This window comes from Staurois parvus, unplaced genomic scaffold, assembly GCF_062004578.1.
Source record: "Staurois parvus isolate SC_StPar_1 unplaced genomic scaffold, SC_StPar_1.0 ptg001482l, whole genome shotgun sequence".
NCBI lineage: Eukaryota > Metazoa > Chordata > Amphibia > Anura > Ranidae > Staurois > Staurois parvus.
The window spans coordinates 990,001-1,007,522 of record NW_028319278.1 but is presented as its reverse complement, the minus strand read 5'-3'; the positions used below and the strand labels follow the sequence as shown (position 1 = coordinate 1,007,522).

General features: G+C 48.4%; 1 protein-coding gene across 2 annotated transcripts in view; it reads right to left on the bottom strand.

Moving 5' to 3' along the window:
* Positions 1-3,947: 3,947 nt before the first annotated feature.
* The window catches only part of SAT2 (spermidine/spermine N1-acetyltransferase family member 2), a 40,462-nt gene continuing 26,887 nt past the window's right edge, over positions 3,948-17,522 (bottom strand). The window contains exons 5-6 of one of the 2 annotated variants that reach the window (XM_089662501.1): positions 16,831-16,871; positions 3,948-4,437 (exon numbers count right to left, since the gene is read on the bottom strand). In XM_089662501.1, coding sequence (XP_089518627.1) covers positions 4,237-4,437; positions 16,831-16,871 — 242 coding nt within the window. In that variant the 3' untranslated portion in view covers positions 3,948-4,236. The remainder of the gene's footprint in view (positions 4,438-16,830; positions 16,872-17,522) is intronic. The other variant, XM_089662502.1, reaches the window with a different exon arrangement.

The window sequence follows — 17,522 nt, the reverse complement described above, 5'->3', positions numbered from 1 at the left end:
AGTAAGCTGTTAATGGCAGGAAAGGGGTTAATAGCAGAATTACTGCTGCTGAGAGGTGGTAGAGTGCCTTGTGTGTGTCACAATGGTTGCCAAGTACCTATTGAGTCCATTGTGAGGATCAACGCCAATCCCTGCCTGACATCTCCTTGAACTCACAACTCACCCAACAGGTCTGTGCACTTCACAATGGACTTCATTTACTTGTAAGATGCTTCCCTTGTTCCCTGTAAGGTGCCTAACCATCCCTCCCTGTAGCTACCATTACCTGAGACACCTCCATCTCCAGGACCCAGTGCCTGTAACATCTTACACTGACATGTGCTTTAAACACCTTCCCCCAGAGCCTAAAACACCACCTCCTCCTGCCCCTGGAGCCTGAAACACCACCTCCTCCGGCCCGCGAATCACCACCTCCTCCCACCCCAGGTGCCTGAAACACCACCTCCTCCAGTCCCCGGTGTCTGAAAAACTACCATCTCCAGGCCAAGGTGCATGAAACACCACCTCCTCCAGTCCCCGATGCCTGAAACACCCCTTCCTCCAGTCCCCGATGCCTGAAACACCCCTTCCTCCAGTCCCCGATGCCTGAAACACCCCTTCCTCCAGTCCCCGGTACCTGAAACACCACCATCGCCTGCCCCCCGGTGCCAGAAACACCACCTTTTCCATTCAGGGGTTAGCATATCCAGCAGAGGGGGCAGTAGATGTAAACCCCCCTCCTCTGTAATGTTCAGGGAATGGCCAGCGGGAGAGACAGTAGATGTGGAGAAGGTGGAGCTTATAAGTGAGAGGGGACAGCCCGGTGCCTGAATCACCACCTTCTCCCGCCCCCGGTGCCTGAATCACCACCTTCTCCCACCCCCGGTGCCAAAATCACCACCTTCTCCCACCCCCGGTGCCTGAATCACCACCTTCTCCCGCCCCCGGTGCCTGAATCACCACCTTCTCCCGCCCCCGGTGCCTGAATCACCACCTTCTCCAGTCAGGTGTTAGCCAGAAGAGGGGGCAGTAGATATGGAGGAGGCGGGGTTTATAACATACAGGGGACTACAGGCAGAGGGAGCAGTAGATATAAACCTCACCTTCTCTGTAACATTAGGGAATAGCCAGCAGAGGGAGCAGTAGATGTAAACCCCCCTCCCCTGTAATGTTCAGGGAATGGCCAGCAGAGGGGGGGGCAGTAGATATGGAGAAGGCGGGGTTTATAACTTAATGGGATGGCCAGCAGAGGGGATAGTAGATATAAACCCGGCCTCCTCCACAACATCCAGAGAGTGGCCAGCAGAGGTGGCAGTAGATACAAACCCACCTCCTTCATAACGGAGGATGACCAGCAGAGGGGGCAGTAGATATAAACACCGCCTCCTTCACAACATCCAGGGAATGGCCAGCAGAGGGAGCAGATGTAAACCCCCCTCCCCTGTAACATTCAGAGAATGGCCAGCAGGGGCTTCAGTAGATACAAACCCGCCTCCTATATAATATCCAGGGGATGACCAGCAGAGGGGGCAGTAGATGTAAACCCCCCCTCCCCTGTAACATTCAGGGAATAGCCAGCAGGGGGGACCAGTAGATATGGAGAAGGCAGTGTTTATAACTTACAGGGGATGGCCAGCAGAGGGGGCAGTAGATATAAACCCCGCCTCCTTCATTACATTCAGGGGATGACCGCTTTCTTGACGACTTCACCGCCTGGCTACCCTTCTTACTCTCCTCTGAGCTACCCACTATCATTCTTCATTCTTGGAGACTTCAACATCCCTGTCAGCATCAATAACCCGGCTACATCCCAACTCCTCCACATAACCTCTTCTTTTGCACTCATACTGTGTATACAGTCCTCCACTCACTGTGACGGGAACACTCTTGACCTTGTCTTCTCTCACCTTTGCACTCCCTGCAACCTCACTAACACCCCCTTTCCTCTCTCCGATCACAACCTCAATCACCTTCTCCATCTCCTCGTCCTCAAACATCTACCCCTCCAAACGGCAAACAATTACCAACCGAAACCTCCGGAACTGGAACCCTGCTCCCTTCCACTCTGCAACTGACAAACTTTACGACAGCATCCATCCCCTGTCCTGCCCTGACTACTACTGTCTACAACAACTCGCTTTTAGCCGATCTAGACTCGCTCGCACCCCCAACAACACGAAGCATTAGGCCCCGACCCCTACAACCCTGGCAGACCGACCACACCAGAAACAACAGTCGTGCGCTGGAGTGACTATGGCCCAAAATCAAATCCCAACAAGCGTTCAACCGATATAAATCTGCCTTCTTAACATACACTTCCTCCCTTCATGCTGCCAAACAAGCCTACTTTATTACCCTCATTAATACCTTCTCCTCCAGTCCTCGGCGGCTCTTCTCCACTTTTAACTCTCTACTTTCTGTGCCTCCACCCAGTACCTCACTCACCGCCCACGAGATTTCCAACTACTTCAAAGGCAAGATTGACACAGTTCGTAGGGACTTCGCCACTGCTCACCCCACCCACCCAACACCCACCCCACTTAACACTCCACACACAATAACCCCCTCAACACTCTGCTCCCTTGACCTTACTACCACCGAAGAGGTCACTAAGATTTTCTCCTCTTCCATCCTATGCTCCCTCATTCACATCTTCAATCTTTCCCTCTCCACCAGTACCTTCCCCTCCCCTCTAAAGCATGCGCACATCACTCCCATACTTAAGGAACCCTCCCTGGACCCCTCTGACCTGAACAACCTAAGACCCATCTCCCTGCTGCCATTTACCTCTAAACTCCTAGAATGCTTAGTCTACAATAGCCTGAGCTCCCATCTCGCTGACAACCTTCTGGACCCTTTACAATCCGGCTTCTGCCCCCTGCACTCCACCAAAACTGCCCTACTCAAACTCACCAATGACCTACTAACCGCCAAAACCAAATGGCCACTATACTATACTCCTACTACTTGACCTCTCCACGGCTTTTGACACGGTTGACCACCCCCTCCTCAAAAAAAAAAAACTCCACTCTCTTGGCCTCAGAGACTCCGCTCTCTCCTGGTTCTCCCCCTACCTATCGCAGCGCTCCTTTAGTGTAACCTACAACGCTGCCACCTCCTCTTCACTCCCTCTCTCTGTTAGGGTCCCTCAAGGTTCTGTCCTTGGACCCCTTCTCTTCTCCATCTTCACCTCCTCCCTTGGTCAATTGATAAACTCCCATGGCTTCAACTACCATCTTTATGTCAACGACACACAAATCTAGCTCTCTACCACTCACCTCCCCCCCTCAGTCTCCAATCGCATCACTAGCCTACTAAGTGACATTTCAGATTGGATGTCACTCCACTTCCTCAAACTCAACCTTTCCAAAACTGAGCTTCTAGTTTTCCCCCCAGCCCGTGCCCCCCCCCGACTTCTCCATCATGATCGACAACACTACCATCAGTCCCACCCCTCATGCCAGGGTACTAAGTGTCATCCTAGACTCCAATCTGTCCTTTCAGCCCCAGGTCCAATCACTGGCAAACTCATGTAGACTTCACCTCCACAACATCTCCAAGAAATGACCGTTCCTAACCTTGAAAACCACTAAGCAACTTATTCACTCCCTTATATAAACCCCGCCTCCTCCATGATATCCAGAGGATGGCCAGCAGAGGGAGCAGAAGATATAAACCCTTCCTGCTCCATGATAGCCAGGGGAAGGCCAGCAGAGGGAGCAGTAAGGATTCCAGGAGGTAATGAAAGCTCGGGAGGGGGGGGGGGGGGGTGCGGCGTTACCAGCATAGTGGGATATCCTTAAACCAACCAAAGCAGAGATAGCATAGTGGGTGGAGTTGGTGCCCCTGACCCTGTAATTTGCACTCAGGCCACCAGATGCCATTCAAGGCTTCATTTTCACTTTTGGTTGGACAGAACTTTCGAAAACCATTTAAAAAAAAAAAAGTCCATAGAGAAAGAAAAAAAATCCATTGATAAAATAATCTATTCATGAAATACTATTTCCAGTGTTTATCAAAGATTCAGGAGAGTTCACTTGGGGGGGTGGAAATACTTACTACCTCCACCTATCATGTCCATGGAAGGGATTCTGAAGGAGCGCTCCCCCCATAGCTGCTGATCAGGGTGAAGCCCCTCCCCGAGGTAAGCGGAGATGTGAACACAGCCGACTGGTGAATCCGCCTGTAATATCGGTTTTAGGTGGAGCGCCCCTTAAAATTTCTTGTCTGAAAAGAAGAGGTGGGAGCCATGTTGTATTACGGCAGTCCAGAGTCTCCACCCTTCTCGGCACTCTTAGAAATCATCCGCTGTAGGTCATCGGGGAGGAAGCGGAATAGGCACCACCCCTCCTCGTCGGATAAGTTGCGTCCCCCGCGGGACTGGTAGAAGGAGATGGCCGGCTGGTTCCAGTCCAGAACAGAGAGCTGAAGGCGGGAACAGCCCAGGGATAGGCACAGCTGCGGAGAGAGAGAGAAGCCATAGTGAGGACCGGCACAGCCACCATTATATTATAACATCAGCTGACCAGACATATAGAAACCCCTCCCCCCTTCAAAGGATCGTCCTGTAACTACAACAGGACACTAAGTAGGGGGTCCCATGTCCATCCCGTGTATCATTCTCAGCTCTGGAGATTGTACATCACCCCAACTATGTTCTAGGAGTCTGAAGAGTTGATTTGCTCCCATTATAATGTGGGTGGGGCCTAACAGTGAAAGTGGGTGTGTCTACAACCAGGGGCGGGCTGACAACTTATGGGGCCCCGGGCAATAGGGAATCATGGGGCCCGTGTCCTTGCCCAAACTCAAAAAAGCCTATGAGAAAGAAAAAAAAAAAAAAAAAGTTACCAGGGGCATCTCATGGGGCCCCCTACTGACCCCGGGCTCACGGGCAGTGCCGGACTTTCCAAATGGTCAGTTCGCCCCTGTCCACAACTCTTTCCTCTTCGGGCCAGTCTGGCCGCAGTACACTAATCAGCCACACTAATGCACCATTTGTTCAGCAAAGATGCCGAATTCACTGGCTGACAGGCCAGCCGTTGCGCCCTCTGGTGGCGGCAGACCTCCACACAGAATATTAGTATGAAGAATGCATTGTGAGAAGGAATTCCAATATTTGACACGGATCACGGCAGGAAGGAAAAAGAAAATCAGAACTGACTGACTGGAGGGAGACAATGGGGACTAAGCGTCATTACAGCCTGCCAGTCTCAGCGTCCCGTCTCCAGGATACCCCCACCCTTCCTCCTCCGCTTGTTTTCACATTTCTAGATGATAGAATTTCCTGCTCAGCTGGTCTGGGAGAGGGGGGGGGGTTTATTGCAGTCTTATAGAGGAGCCTGAGCCATATACACAGTCACACAGGAGGAGCCTGAGCCATATACACAGAGGAGCCTGAGCCATATACACAGTCACACAGGAGGAGCCTGAGCCATATAGAGGAGCCTGAGCCATATACACAGTCACACAGGAGGAGCCTGAGCCATATAGAGGAGCCTGAGCCATATACACAGTCACACAGGAGGAGCCTGAGCCATATAGAGGAGCCTGAGCCATATACACAGTCACACAGGAGGAGCCTGAGCCATATACACACAGTCACACAGGAGGAGCCTGAGCCATATAGAGGAGCCTGAGCCATATACACAGTCACACAGGAGGAGCCTGAGCCATATAGGAGGAGCCTGAGCCATATACACAGTCACACAGGAGGAGCCTGAGCCATATAGAGGAGCCTGAGCCATATACACACAGTCACACAGGAGGAGCCTGAGCCATATAGAGGAGCCTGAGCCATATACACAGTCACACAGGAGGAGCCTGAGCCATATAGAGGAGCCTGAGCCATATACACAGTCACACAGGAGGAGCCTGAGCCATATAGAGGAGCCTGAGCCATATACACAGTCACACAGAGGAGCCATATACACAGTCATATACAGTGAAGGAAATGTGTATTTGCTCCCCTGCTGATGCTGAATGTTCGCCCCTCACACAGAAATGATCGGTCTAACAATGGAATGTTCGCCCCTCACACAGAAACGATCGGTCTAACAATGGAATGTTCACCCATCACACAGAAACGATCGGTCTAACAATGGAATGTTCGCCCCTCACACAGAAACGATCGGTCTAACAATGGAATGTTCGCCCCTCACACAGAAATGATCGGTCTAACAATGGAATGTTCGCCCCTCACACAGAAATGATCGGTCTAACAATGGAATGTTCGCCCCTCACACAGAAATGATCGGTCTAACAATGGAATGTTCGGTGTAACACTGAGAGACAGAATACAACAACAAATTCAGCAGAAATGCGTCTAACAAATGATGACTGATCTGCATGTTCATGAGGGAAAGAAGGATTTGATCCCCTATCATTCAGCAGGATTTCTGGCTCCCAGGTGTCTCTCATACAGGTAACAAGCTGAGATTAGAAGCAGTCTCTTAAAGGGAGTGCTGCTAATCTCATTGTGTTACCTGTATAAAAGACACCTGTCCACAGGAGCCATCAAACCATCAGATTCCAAACTCTCCACCATGGCAAAGACCAAAGAGCTGTCCAAGGATGTCAGGGACAAGATGGTAGACCTACACAAGGCTGGACTGGGCTACCAAACTATGGCCAAGCAGCTTGGTGAACATTCAAGATCAGCAGGGGAGCAAATACGCATTTCTTTCACTGTACCTAGGGGTCAATATATGAGAATTAGGAGGAATTGTTCAGATGAATGTGATTATATTTCACAGGATAAAATTATTAACAATAGGTTTAAACAAAAAGGATCTCCTCAAGCCTTCCTGAGCCAGGCTAAGAGGGAGGTTCTTGTAATACCGAGGGAGCGATGTTTAATGGATAAACAAAGGGTTAAAGTCGATCAACATCAATGGAGTTTGTCTGACTTTCATTGTCAATATAAGGATGTGGAACACATTTTCAGAAAGCACTGGCAGATTCTGTTGGATAAAACATCGGGAAAGGTTTTACCAGTGACACCTAAATTCATCTACAGAAGAGCTCCCAATTTTGGAGAAAAAAATAGTTAGGAAAATAATAGATGCCCCTAATAGTACATCTATGTTCCCCCATAAAAAAGGGATTTAAACCATGCGGCAAATGTAGAGCTTGTCGTCCTGTCAGAAACAGTAAGACCTTCACCACCTTCACTGTTAATGTGGAACAGGAGTTTACTATATCGGAATTTATTACTTGTGACACCACCCATGTAGTACATTTGTTACAACAGCCATGTAATCTTGTTTATGTAGGGAGAACTAAAAGATCATGAAAAATACGTGTCGCAGAACATATTAAAAATATTAAAATAGGGTTTAAAGATCACAGTGTATCAGAACACGTTTCTAAATACCATCATATTATTATTATTATTATACAGTATTTATAAAGCGCCAATAGTTCGCTCAGCGCTGTACATTACAAAGGGAGACAGAACATGTGACAGAACAATACCAATACAATGCAAAACATGAGGGGATCAAGGGCCCTGCTCTTTCGAGCTTACAATCTAGGAGGGAGGGGGTGGTGGCACAGGAGGAGATAGCTGTGGGGGATGGAGTGGTAGGAAGAGTGGAGGAGGGAGGCAAGTTAGCAGGGGCTGGGGTAGGCTTCCCTGAAGAGATGGGTTTTCAGGGTGCGCCTAAAGGAGAGGAGAGTAGGTGATAATCTGATGGGTTGGGGCAGGGAGTTCCAGAGGATGGGTGACACCCTGGAGAAGTCCTGGAGGCGGGCATGGGAGGAGGAGACCAGGGAACTAGAGAGAAGGAGGTCTTGTGAGGAGCGGAGTGTGCGTGCTGGGCGGTACTTGGATATTAGGTCGGTGATGTAGTTCGGGGCAGTATGGTGGACAGCTTTGTACGTCAGCGTTAGGGTTTTGAATTTGATCCGTTGCGCAATCGGAAGCCAGTGGAGGGATTGGCAGAGGGGGGTGGCGGAGACAGAGCGGTTGGAAAGGTGAATGAGTCTGGCAGCCGTATTCAGGACGGACTGAAGCGGGGATAGCCAGCGGCGAGGCAGGCCAGTGAGGAGGGAGTTGCAGTAGTCGAGTCGTGATATGATGAGGGAGTGGATGAGCTGTTTAGTGGTTTCTGGGGTTAGGAACGTGCGGATTTTGGCGATGTTGCGGAGGTGGAGTCTGCATGTTGCGGAGGTGGAGTCTGCATGTTGCGGAGGTGGAGTCTGCACGAGTTTGTTAAAGAGTGGACTTGGGGCTGGAAGGATAGGTTGGAGTCCAGAATGACACCCAGTACTCTGGCCTGCAGGGCGGGTTTGATGGTAGCGTTGTTGGATGTGACGGAGAAATCAATGGGGGGTGGTGTCCGGGCTGGGGGGAAGACAAGAAACTCGGTTTTGGAGAGGTTCAATTTAAGGAAGTGGAGCGACATCCAGTCTGATATGTCGCTCAGTAGGTGTGTGATTCGGGCTGAGACCAAGGGGGTGAGGTGGGGGGTTGAGAGATAGATTTGTGTGTCGTCGGCATAGAGGTGGTAGTTGAAGCCGTGAGAGTGTATGAGTTGGCCAAGGGAGGAGGTATAGATGGAGAAGAGAAGGGGCCCGAGGACAGAGCCTTGAGGGACCCCAACAGAGAGGGGGAGTGAGGGGGAGGTGGTAGCATTATAGGTAACGCTGAAAGAGCGTTGTGACAGGTAGGATGAGATCCAGGAGAGAGCAGAATCTCTGAGGCCGAGGGAGTGTAGTTTTTTGAGGAGGAGGGGGTGGTCGACTGTGTCGAAGGCCGCAGAGAGGTCAAGGAGTAGGAGCACTGAATAGTGGCCATTAGCTTTGGTGGTTAGCAGGTCGTTGGAGAGTTTGAGTAAGGCAGTTTCGGTGGAGTGTAGGGGACGGAAGCCGGACTGTAGGGGATCGAGGAGGTTGTTGTCGTTGAGGTGAGAGCATAGGCGGGTGTAGACTAGGCGCTCGAGGAGTTTAGATGTAAATGGGAGCAGGGAGATGGGTCTGAGGTTGTTCGGGTCATTGGGGGTCCAGGGAGGGCTTTTTAAGTATGGGGGTGATGTGTGCATGTTTCAGAGGGGAGGGGAAAGTGCCTGAGGAGAGGGAGAGATTGAAGATGTGGGTGAGGGAGCGTAGGATGGAGGAGGAGGAAGGTCGTAGGAGTTGTGAGGGGATAGGGTCGAGGGGGCAGGTGGTGAGGCGGGCATCAGAGAGGGTCTTGGAGACTTCCTCGATGGTAGTAAGGTCAAAGGTGTGGAGTGTGGGGGGAGCTTCAGTATGAGGAATGTAGGGTGGGGTGGAAGAGGAGGTCAGAGCAGTGGTGGGGCCGTGGGAGAGGGGTGATGAGGGGGTAGCTGAGTGAGGGTGAAGGGGGTTGGAGAGAGTTTGAGCAGCGACGAAGTCCCTGCGGGTTATGTCGAGGGGGAGGGGGGATAAGGGGGTAGCTGTGTGAGAGGGGACAGGTTGAGAGGGCGTGTGAGTTGCGGCAATGTCCTTGAGAATTGTGTCAATTTTGTTTTTGAAGTGATTGGCAATCTCAAGGGCAGTGAGTGAGGTGCTGGGTGGAGGTGGGGGTGGAGAGAGTAGAGAGTTGAAGGCAGAGAAGAGTCGGCGAGGATTGGAGGAGAGGGCCTTGATGAGGGTCAAGAAGTAGGCCTGTTTGGCAGCATGGAGGGAGGAGGTGTAGGTGCGGAAGGCAGATTTGTAGCGGGTGAAGGCTTGTTTGGATTTGGTTTTGCGCCATAGTCGCTCTAGGGCACGACTTTGTCGTTTGAGGGTTTTGGTGTGATCAGTCTGCCAGGGCTGGAGCGGTCGGGGTCTGGTGTTGCGTGTGGTTAAAGGCGCTAGTGAGTCAAGGGCTGTTGAGAGCGCATTGTTGTAGGCGGTCAAAGCCAAGTCGGGGCAGGACAGGGGGAGGATGCGGTCGTGGAGTTGATCAGCTGCAGAGTGGAGGGAGGCAGGGTTAAGGTTGCGGAGGTTACGGCTGGTAGTAGTGTGACATTTGGAGGGGTAGGCGTTGGAGGACGAGGAGATAGAGAAGGTGATCAGGTTGTGGTCAGAGAGAGGGAAGGGGGTGTTAGTGAGGTTGTGGGGAGCGCATCGGTTGGAGAAGACAAGATCAAGGATATTTCCGTCGAAGTGGGTGGTGGATTGTATGCACTGTGCAAGTGCAAAGGAGGAGGTTAGGTGGAGGAGACGGGCTGTGTCCGGGTTGTCGAGGTTGACAGGGATGTTAAAATCCCCAAGAATTATGGTGGGTAGCTCAGAGGAGAGGAAGAAGGGTAGCCAGGAGGAGAAGTCGTCCAGGAAGCGGGGTATGGATCCAGGAGGCCGGTATATCACAGCAATCTTCAGGGGGGTTGGGGAGAATAGTCGGACGCAGTGGGCCTCGAAGGAGGAGAAGGATAGGGAGGGGGGGTTTGGGAGGACTCGGAAGGTGCTCTGCGGTGACAGGAGCAGACCAACCCCACCACCTTTACGACCGTTAGGCCTGGGTGAGTGGGTCCAGGTGAGACCTCCATAGGAGAGTGCAGCAGGGGAGGTAGAGTCAGTGGGCTGGATCCAGGTTTCCGTAATCGCCAGGAGGTTGAGGGAGCGGGAAACAAAGAGGTCGTGGATGGCGGTAAGCTTGTTGCACACCGAACGGGCGTTCAGGAGTGCACATGAAAACGGGGGGGAGATTTTAGGGAGCAGGGAGACAGATACTAAGTTGCGGGGGTTGCAGTAGGACGTGGAAGTGGGAGGGTGTTGAGCGGGTGAGGGAGGTGGAGGGCCAGGATTTGGGGAGATGTCCCCCGCGGCTAGGAGGAGGAGAAGGGTGAGAAAGGTGGCATGGGAGCGGGATGTGCAGGAGCGTGAGAAACTCCTAGTGGAGGTGTTGGGGTCAGTGGGAGAGTGGAGTAATAGGAGGAGGTGGTGGGTGCCATAGAGGATAAAGGATCCATAAAGGATCCTTCTTCATAAAAATTTTGGGGGATCGATTGGATACCTCCTAAATGGCGGGGATCAAATAGGGCTAGAGATTTATCAAAGCGTGAGACCAAACTGGATTTTTCTTCTTAAATCATTAACACCGTGCGGATTAAACGATGAATTAGATTTAAATTGCTGTATTAGCGATCTTTAAAATGATATGTTGGGACCAACAAATAAATAAAAGTAGACATATATTAATATAATAAGTGTCAATAGGTATTATTGTTGTTATTTTAATACTTATTTTATTGTTTTTTTATTCTTTATGTATTAAAGTTCATTTTTGTAATATATGGTTGTGCAATATGTTTGTAAAAGCCCAACGAGGTATGTCATCGTATTTATATCTAGCAATTGCCAATATGTATACATGCATCAATATTAGAATTCGATCTCGTCTGCCCTTAAATATGGTAGCCATGGTGGGTAACTTACACCAGGTTATGGGTGTAATATGTTTGTAGTAATGATGAGTTATAGTCAACCAACAATATTATATGTTTACCGTGCACGCTATAAAAAAAAAAAAATAAATAAATTTACACACACACACACACACGCACACACACGCACACACACACACACACGCAGACACACACGCACACACACACACACACGCACACACACACACACACACACACACACACACACACACGTTTTCCTCCTCTGGCAGAAATTGTGACATTTTGGCATTGATATTGAAAATATGACTGATCATGATAAAAAAAATGGTCTTGTATTGAAGGATGATGATCATATGAAGCCATTTATTATCAAATAGTTGTTTGCCTCCTTTTTAAAATCATAATAACAGAAAATCACCCAAATGGCCTGGATCAGAAGTCTCCACCCACCGGATCAGAAGTCTCCGCCCCCTGGATCAGAAGTCTCCGCCCCCTGGAATGTTTGGACTTGGTACAGACACACAAGGTGACACACACAGGTTAAAATGCCAATTAGAGGTTAATGTCCCACATCTGTGACTTTTTAAATTACAATCAGTGTCAGTGTATAAATAGTCAATGATTTTGTTAGCTCTAAACATGGAAGCACTGACTAGGCTAGATACTGAGCCATGGGGATCAGAAAAGAACTGTCAAAAGTCCTGCGTAACAAGGTAATGGAACTTTATAAAGATGGAAAAAAGGACATAAAAGGATGTCCAAAGCCTTGAATATGCCAATCATTACTGTTATATCACCTATTAAGAAGTGGAAAGTTCAGGGATCTCTTGATACCAAGCCAAGGTCAGGTAGACCAAGAAGGATTGCAGCCACAATGGTATGTAATATATGGTTATATATGTAAAAAAAAATAAAAAAATAGGTATGTTTTTTAACCAAGTGAAATATGTTTACTGTGCACGCTATAAAAGCATGAAGTCACATCGCTTAGCCACTCCCTATGAATAAGTCCGGAAGGCATGAAACGCATCACAGATTGGCTGAGCGAGAACCGGAAGTGGTGTACTTTGGAACCGGAAGTGACACAGGACTGTCCGAGAGTGAGGACCGGCAGTGGTGAGAGCGTTGTGCGGTCTTCCCTCTCTGACATTACCATCACAAGAGCAGATTTATAGATCTTTGGGCTTATCTTGCACTATGTTTTTGTAAGTGAGTTTTTTTAACCCCTTCCCACCGACGTCACACAAATTTTTTTCTCTCTATGAATGGAGAAGAGAAATACATTGTATCTCTCTAACTCCTGGCATAGAGGGGAAAAAAAGTTTGTAAAAAAAAAAAAGATATTAAAAAAAATAAAATAAAATAATGAAAACTACCTAGATCAAGGTTTGATCTAGTTCAGTGCCAGGGTTAGTGTTTGGGTCAAGGTCAGGATTTAAAAAAATTTGGCGTCATTTTGTGTCAGTGTGTTTTATGCAACAAAAAAAAAAAAAAATGCACTATTGTTTCTGGGCAGTACTCCGGGTACAAACAACATACACATAGATGGTATAACTGCGATCAGCAAGAGCTGGAGAATTTATTTTGGGTTTTTCTTTGGTGGCAGGTTATGGTCGTAACAAGAAACACACAACTAAATTAAAAAAATATATATATACAGTCAGGTCCATAAATATTGCGACATTGACACAATTCTAACATTTTTGGCTCTATACACCACCACAATGGATTTGAAATGAAACGAACAAGATGTGCTTTAACTGCAGACTGTCAGCTTTAATTTGAGGGTATTTACATCCAAATCAGGTGAACGGTGTAGGAATTACAACAGTTTGCATATGTGCCTCCCACTTGTTAAGGGACCAAAAATAATGGGACAATTGGCTTCTCAGCTGTTCCATGGCCAGGTGTGTGTTATTCCCTCATTATCCCAATTACAATGAGCAGATAAAAGGTCCAGAGTTCATTTCAAGTGTGCTATTTGCATTTGGAATCTGTTGCTGTCAACTCTCAAGATGAGATCCAAAGAGCTGTCACTATCAGTGAAGCCATCATTAGGCTGAAAAAACAAAACAAACCCATCAGAGAGATAGCAAAAACATTAGGCGTGGCCAAAACAACTGTTTGGAACATTCTTAAAAAGAAGGAACGCACCAGTGAGCTCAGCAACACCAAAAGACCCGGAAGACCACGGAAAACAACTGTGGTGGATGACCGAAGAATTCTTTCCCTGGTGAAGAAAACACCCTTCACAACAGTTGGCCAGATCAAGAACACTCTCCAGGAGGTAGGTGTATGTGTGTCAAAGTCACCAATCAAGAGAAGACTTCACCAGAGTGAATACAGAGGGTTCACCACAAGATGGAAACCATTGGTGAGCCTCAAACACAGGAAGGCCAGATTAGAGTTTGCCAAACGACATGTAAAAAAGCCTTCACAGTTCTGGAACAACATCCTATGGACAGATGAGACCGACATCAACTTGTACCAGAGTGATGGGAAGAGAAGAGTATGGAGAAGGAACTGCTCATGGTCCTCAGCATACCACCTCATCAGTGATCATGGTGGTGGTAGTGTCATGGCGTGGGCATGTATGGCTGCCAATGGAACTGCTTCTCTTGTATTTATTGATGATGTGACTGCTGACAGAAGCAGCCGGATGAATTGTGAAGTGTTTCGGGAATATTATCGGCTCATATTCAGCCAAATGCTTCACAACTCATTGGACGCTTCACAGTGCAGATGGACAATGACCCAAAGCAGACTGCAAAAGACACCAAAGAAGTGGAATGTTCTGCAATGGCCAAGTCCATCACCTGACCTGAATCCGATTGAGCATTTCACTTGCTGAAGACAAAACTGAAGGGAAAATGCCCCAAGAACAAGCAGGAACTGAAGACAGTTGCAGTAGAGGCCTGGCAGAGCATCACCAGGGATGACACCCAGCGTCTGGTGATGTCTATGCGTTCCACACTTCAGGCTGTCATTGACTGCAAAGGATTTGCAACCAAGTATTAAAAAGTGAAAATTTGATTTATGATTATTATTACTTTTGGTCCCTTAACAAGTGGGAGGCACATATGTAAACTGTTGTCATTCCTACACCGTTCCAATGATTTGGATGTAAATACCCTCAGAGTAAAGCTGACAGTCTGCAGTTAAAGCACATCTTGTTCATTTCATTTCAAATCCATTGTGGTGTATAGAGCCAAAAATGTTAGAATTGTGTCCATGTCCCAATATTTATGGACCTGACTGTATATATATTTTTTTTTTTTTTTACTATTTTGGGCCAGTTTTCCTAAAAAAAAATAATTTGGAGCTATCCATTACCATTTACCACCAAATGAAAGCCCAATTTGTCCTGAAAAAAATTGCGGTATAATCCACCTGGATGTATGAAGTAGTTGTGATGACACGGACGGTTTTACTAACACAGGTCAACGTTGCAGAATTGTAGGCATTTAGATTTGTTTTACCTTCAGGAGTGAAGGGGTTAAGCGGAGATGAAATGGATTTAGATGGTACTGCACCATGGCGGGTCTCTATTTCCTTCTTTTATGGGATATGGAGAGTCCTGATCAGAGGCTATAAATCTGGAGTGTTGGAACCATTGTGAGAAAGAATCGATATACATGAGAGAACATCCTTGTCTGGAAGATTATATGTTTATATCCGTGTTTTTGCCAACCATGAGAGTGGGAGGTAAATACTGTACATTTGATGAGTGCACACCTGAAGGGGGAGCACGGCACTTCTGGAGATTTACAGTCACGTGGTGATTTTATTTGAGCAATTCAACTCGCATGGTGATTGCAAAAGGACTTTATCCATGGACTTTGTTTACGATCACTATGTTATTATTTACAGAGCGCTGCACATATATTGTCATTACAGAGTAGGATTTGTTTGTTAGAATTTGTAAGTGGAAAGTAGCGGCTTAATTTAAATTTGTTTCTTTATCACACTTATGAATTATTAGGAGCGCAGTTTGTATTCAGAAAGGAGATATATATATTTTTTTTTTTTTTTTTTTGCCTGGAGATAAAACAGTGTTTTATGTAGTCTCCAGGCCTAATCCGATTGAAAATTTGTGGAGGAGTTGAAAGTTTGAGTTGCCAAAACGTCAGCCACCACACCTTAATGACTTGGAGAGGATCTGCCAAGAGGAGTGGGCCAAAATCCCTCCTGAGATGTGTGCGAACCTGGGGGCCAACTCCAGGAAACGTCTGACCTCTGTGATTGCCAACAAGTGATTTGCTACCAAGTACTAAGTCATGTTTTGTGAAGGGGATCAAATCCTTCTTTCCCTCATGAACATGCAGATCCGTCATCATTTGTTAGACGCATTTCTGCTGAATTTGTTGTTGTATTCTGTCTCTCAGTGTTACACCGAACATTCCATTGTTAGACCGATCATTTCTGTGTGAGGGGCGAACATTCCATTGTTAGACCGATCATTTCTGTGTGAGGGGCGAACATTCCATTGTTAGACCGATCATTTCTGTGTGAGGGGCGAACATTCCATTGTTAGACCGATCATTTCTGTGTGAGGGGCGAACATTCCATTGTTAGACCGATCATTTCTGTGTGAGGGGCGAACATTCCATTGTTAGACAGATCATTTCTGTGTGAGGGGCGAACATTCAGCATCAGAGGGGAGCGAATATGTAATTCCTTCAATCTAGATGAGGCTGAACTATATACACAGTCATATAGAGGGATCTAAACTATCATATAAAAGGAGCCTGAGCTGTATACACAGTCATATAGAGACCCCTGAACTAGAAGCACAGTCCTATAGAGACCCCTGAACTAGAAGCACAGTCCTATAGAGACCCCTGAACTAGAAGCACAGTCCTATAGAGACCCCTGAACTAGAAGCACAGTCCTATAGAGACCTCCTGAACTATATACACAGTCCTATAGAGACCCCTGAACTATATACACAGTCCTTTAGAGACCCCTGAACTATATGCACAGTCCTATAGAGACCCCTGAACTATATACACAGTCCTATAGAGACCCCTGAACTATATGCACAGTCCTATAGAGACCCCTGAACTATATGCACAGTCCTATAGAGACCCCTGAACTATATACACAGTCCTATAGAGACCCCTGAACTATATGCACAGTCCTTTAGAGACCCCTGAACTATATACACAGTCCTATAGAGACCCCTGAACTATATGCACAGTCCTATAGAGACCCCTGAACTATATGCACAGTCCTTTAGAGACCCCTGAACTATATGCACAGTCCTATAGAGACCCCTGAACAATATGCACAGTCCTATAGAGACCCCTGAACTATATGCACAGTCCTATAGAGACCCCTGAACTATATGCACAGTCCTATAGAGACCCCTGAACTATATGCACAGTAATTTTACAGACAATGGCTGCCAGTAGGAGTGGTGAGGAGGAGGAGGAGCGCACACAGCTAGTTCTGCAATGGAGTCTATATGAATCCCAGCCTACAGATGGCGTGTACTCACCTCTGCTGTCGCCGTCAGCAGCTTGGAGCCGATACCTTTACCTGTCGGAGACAAGAGGGGTCAGTAGAGGGAGGAGATGCACCATGCGGAGACAAGAGGGGTCAGTAGAGGGAGGAGACGCGCCACGCGGAGACAAGAGGGGGTCAGTATAGGGAGGAGACGCGCCATGCGGAGACAAGAGGGGTCAGTATAGGGAGGAGACGCGGCACGCGGAGACAAGAGGGGTCAGTAGAGGGAGGAGACGCGGCACGCGGAGACAAGAGGGGTCAGTAGAGGGAGGAGACGCGGCACGCGGAGACAAGAGGGGGTCAGTAGAGGGAGGAGACGCGGCACGCGGAGACAAGAGGGGTCAGTAGAGGGAGGAGACGCGGCACGCGGAGACAAGAGGGGGTCAGTAGAGGGAGGAGACGCGGCACGCGGAGACAAGAGGGGTCAGTAGAGGGAGGAGACGCGGCACGCGGAGACAAGAGGGGTCAGTAGAGGGAGGAGACGCGGCACGCGGAGACAAGAGGGGTCAGTAGAGGGAGGAGACGCGGCACGCGGAGACAAGAGGGGTCAGTAGAGGGAGGAGACGCGGCACGCGGAGACAAGAGGGGTCAGTAGAGGGAGGAGACGCGGCACGCGGAGACAAGAGGGGTCAGTAGAGGGAGGAGACGCGCCACGCGGAGACAAGAGGGGTCAGTAGAGGGAGG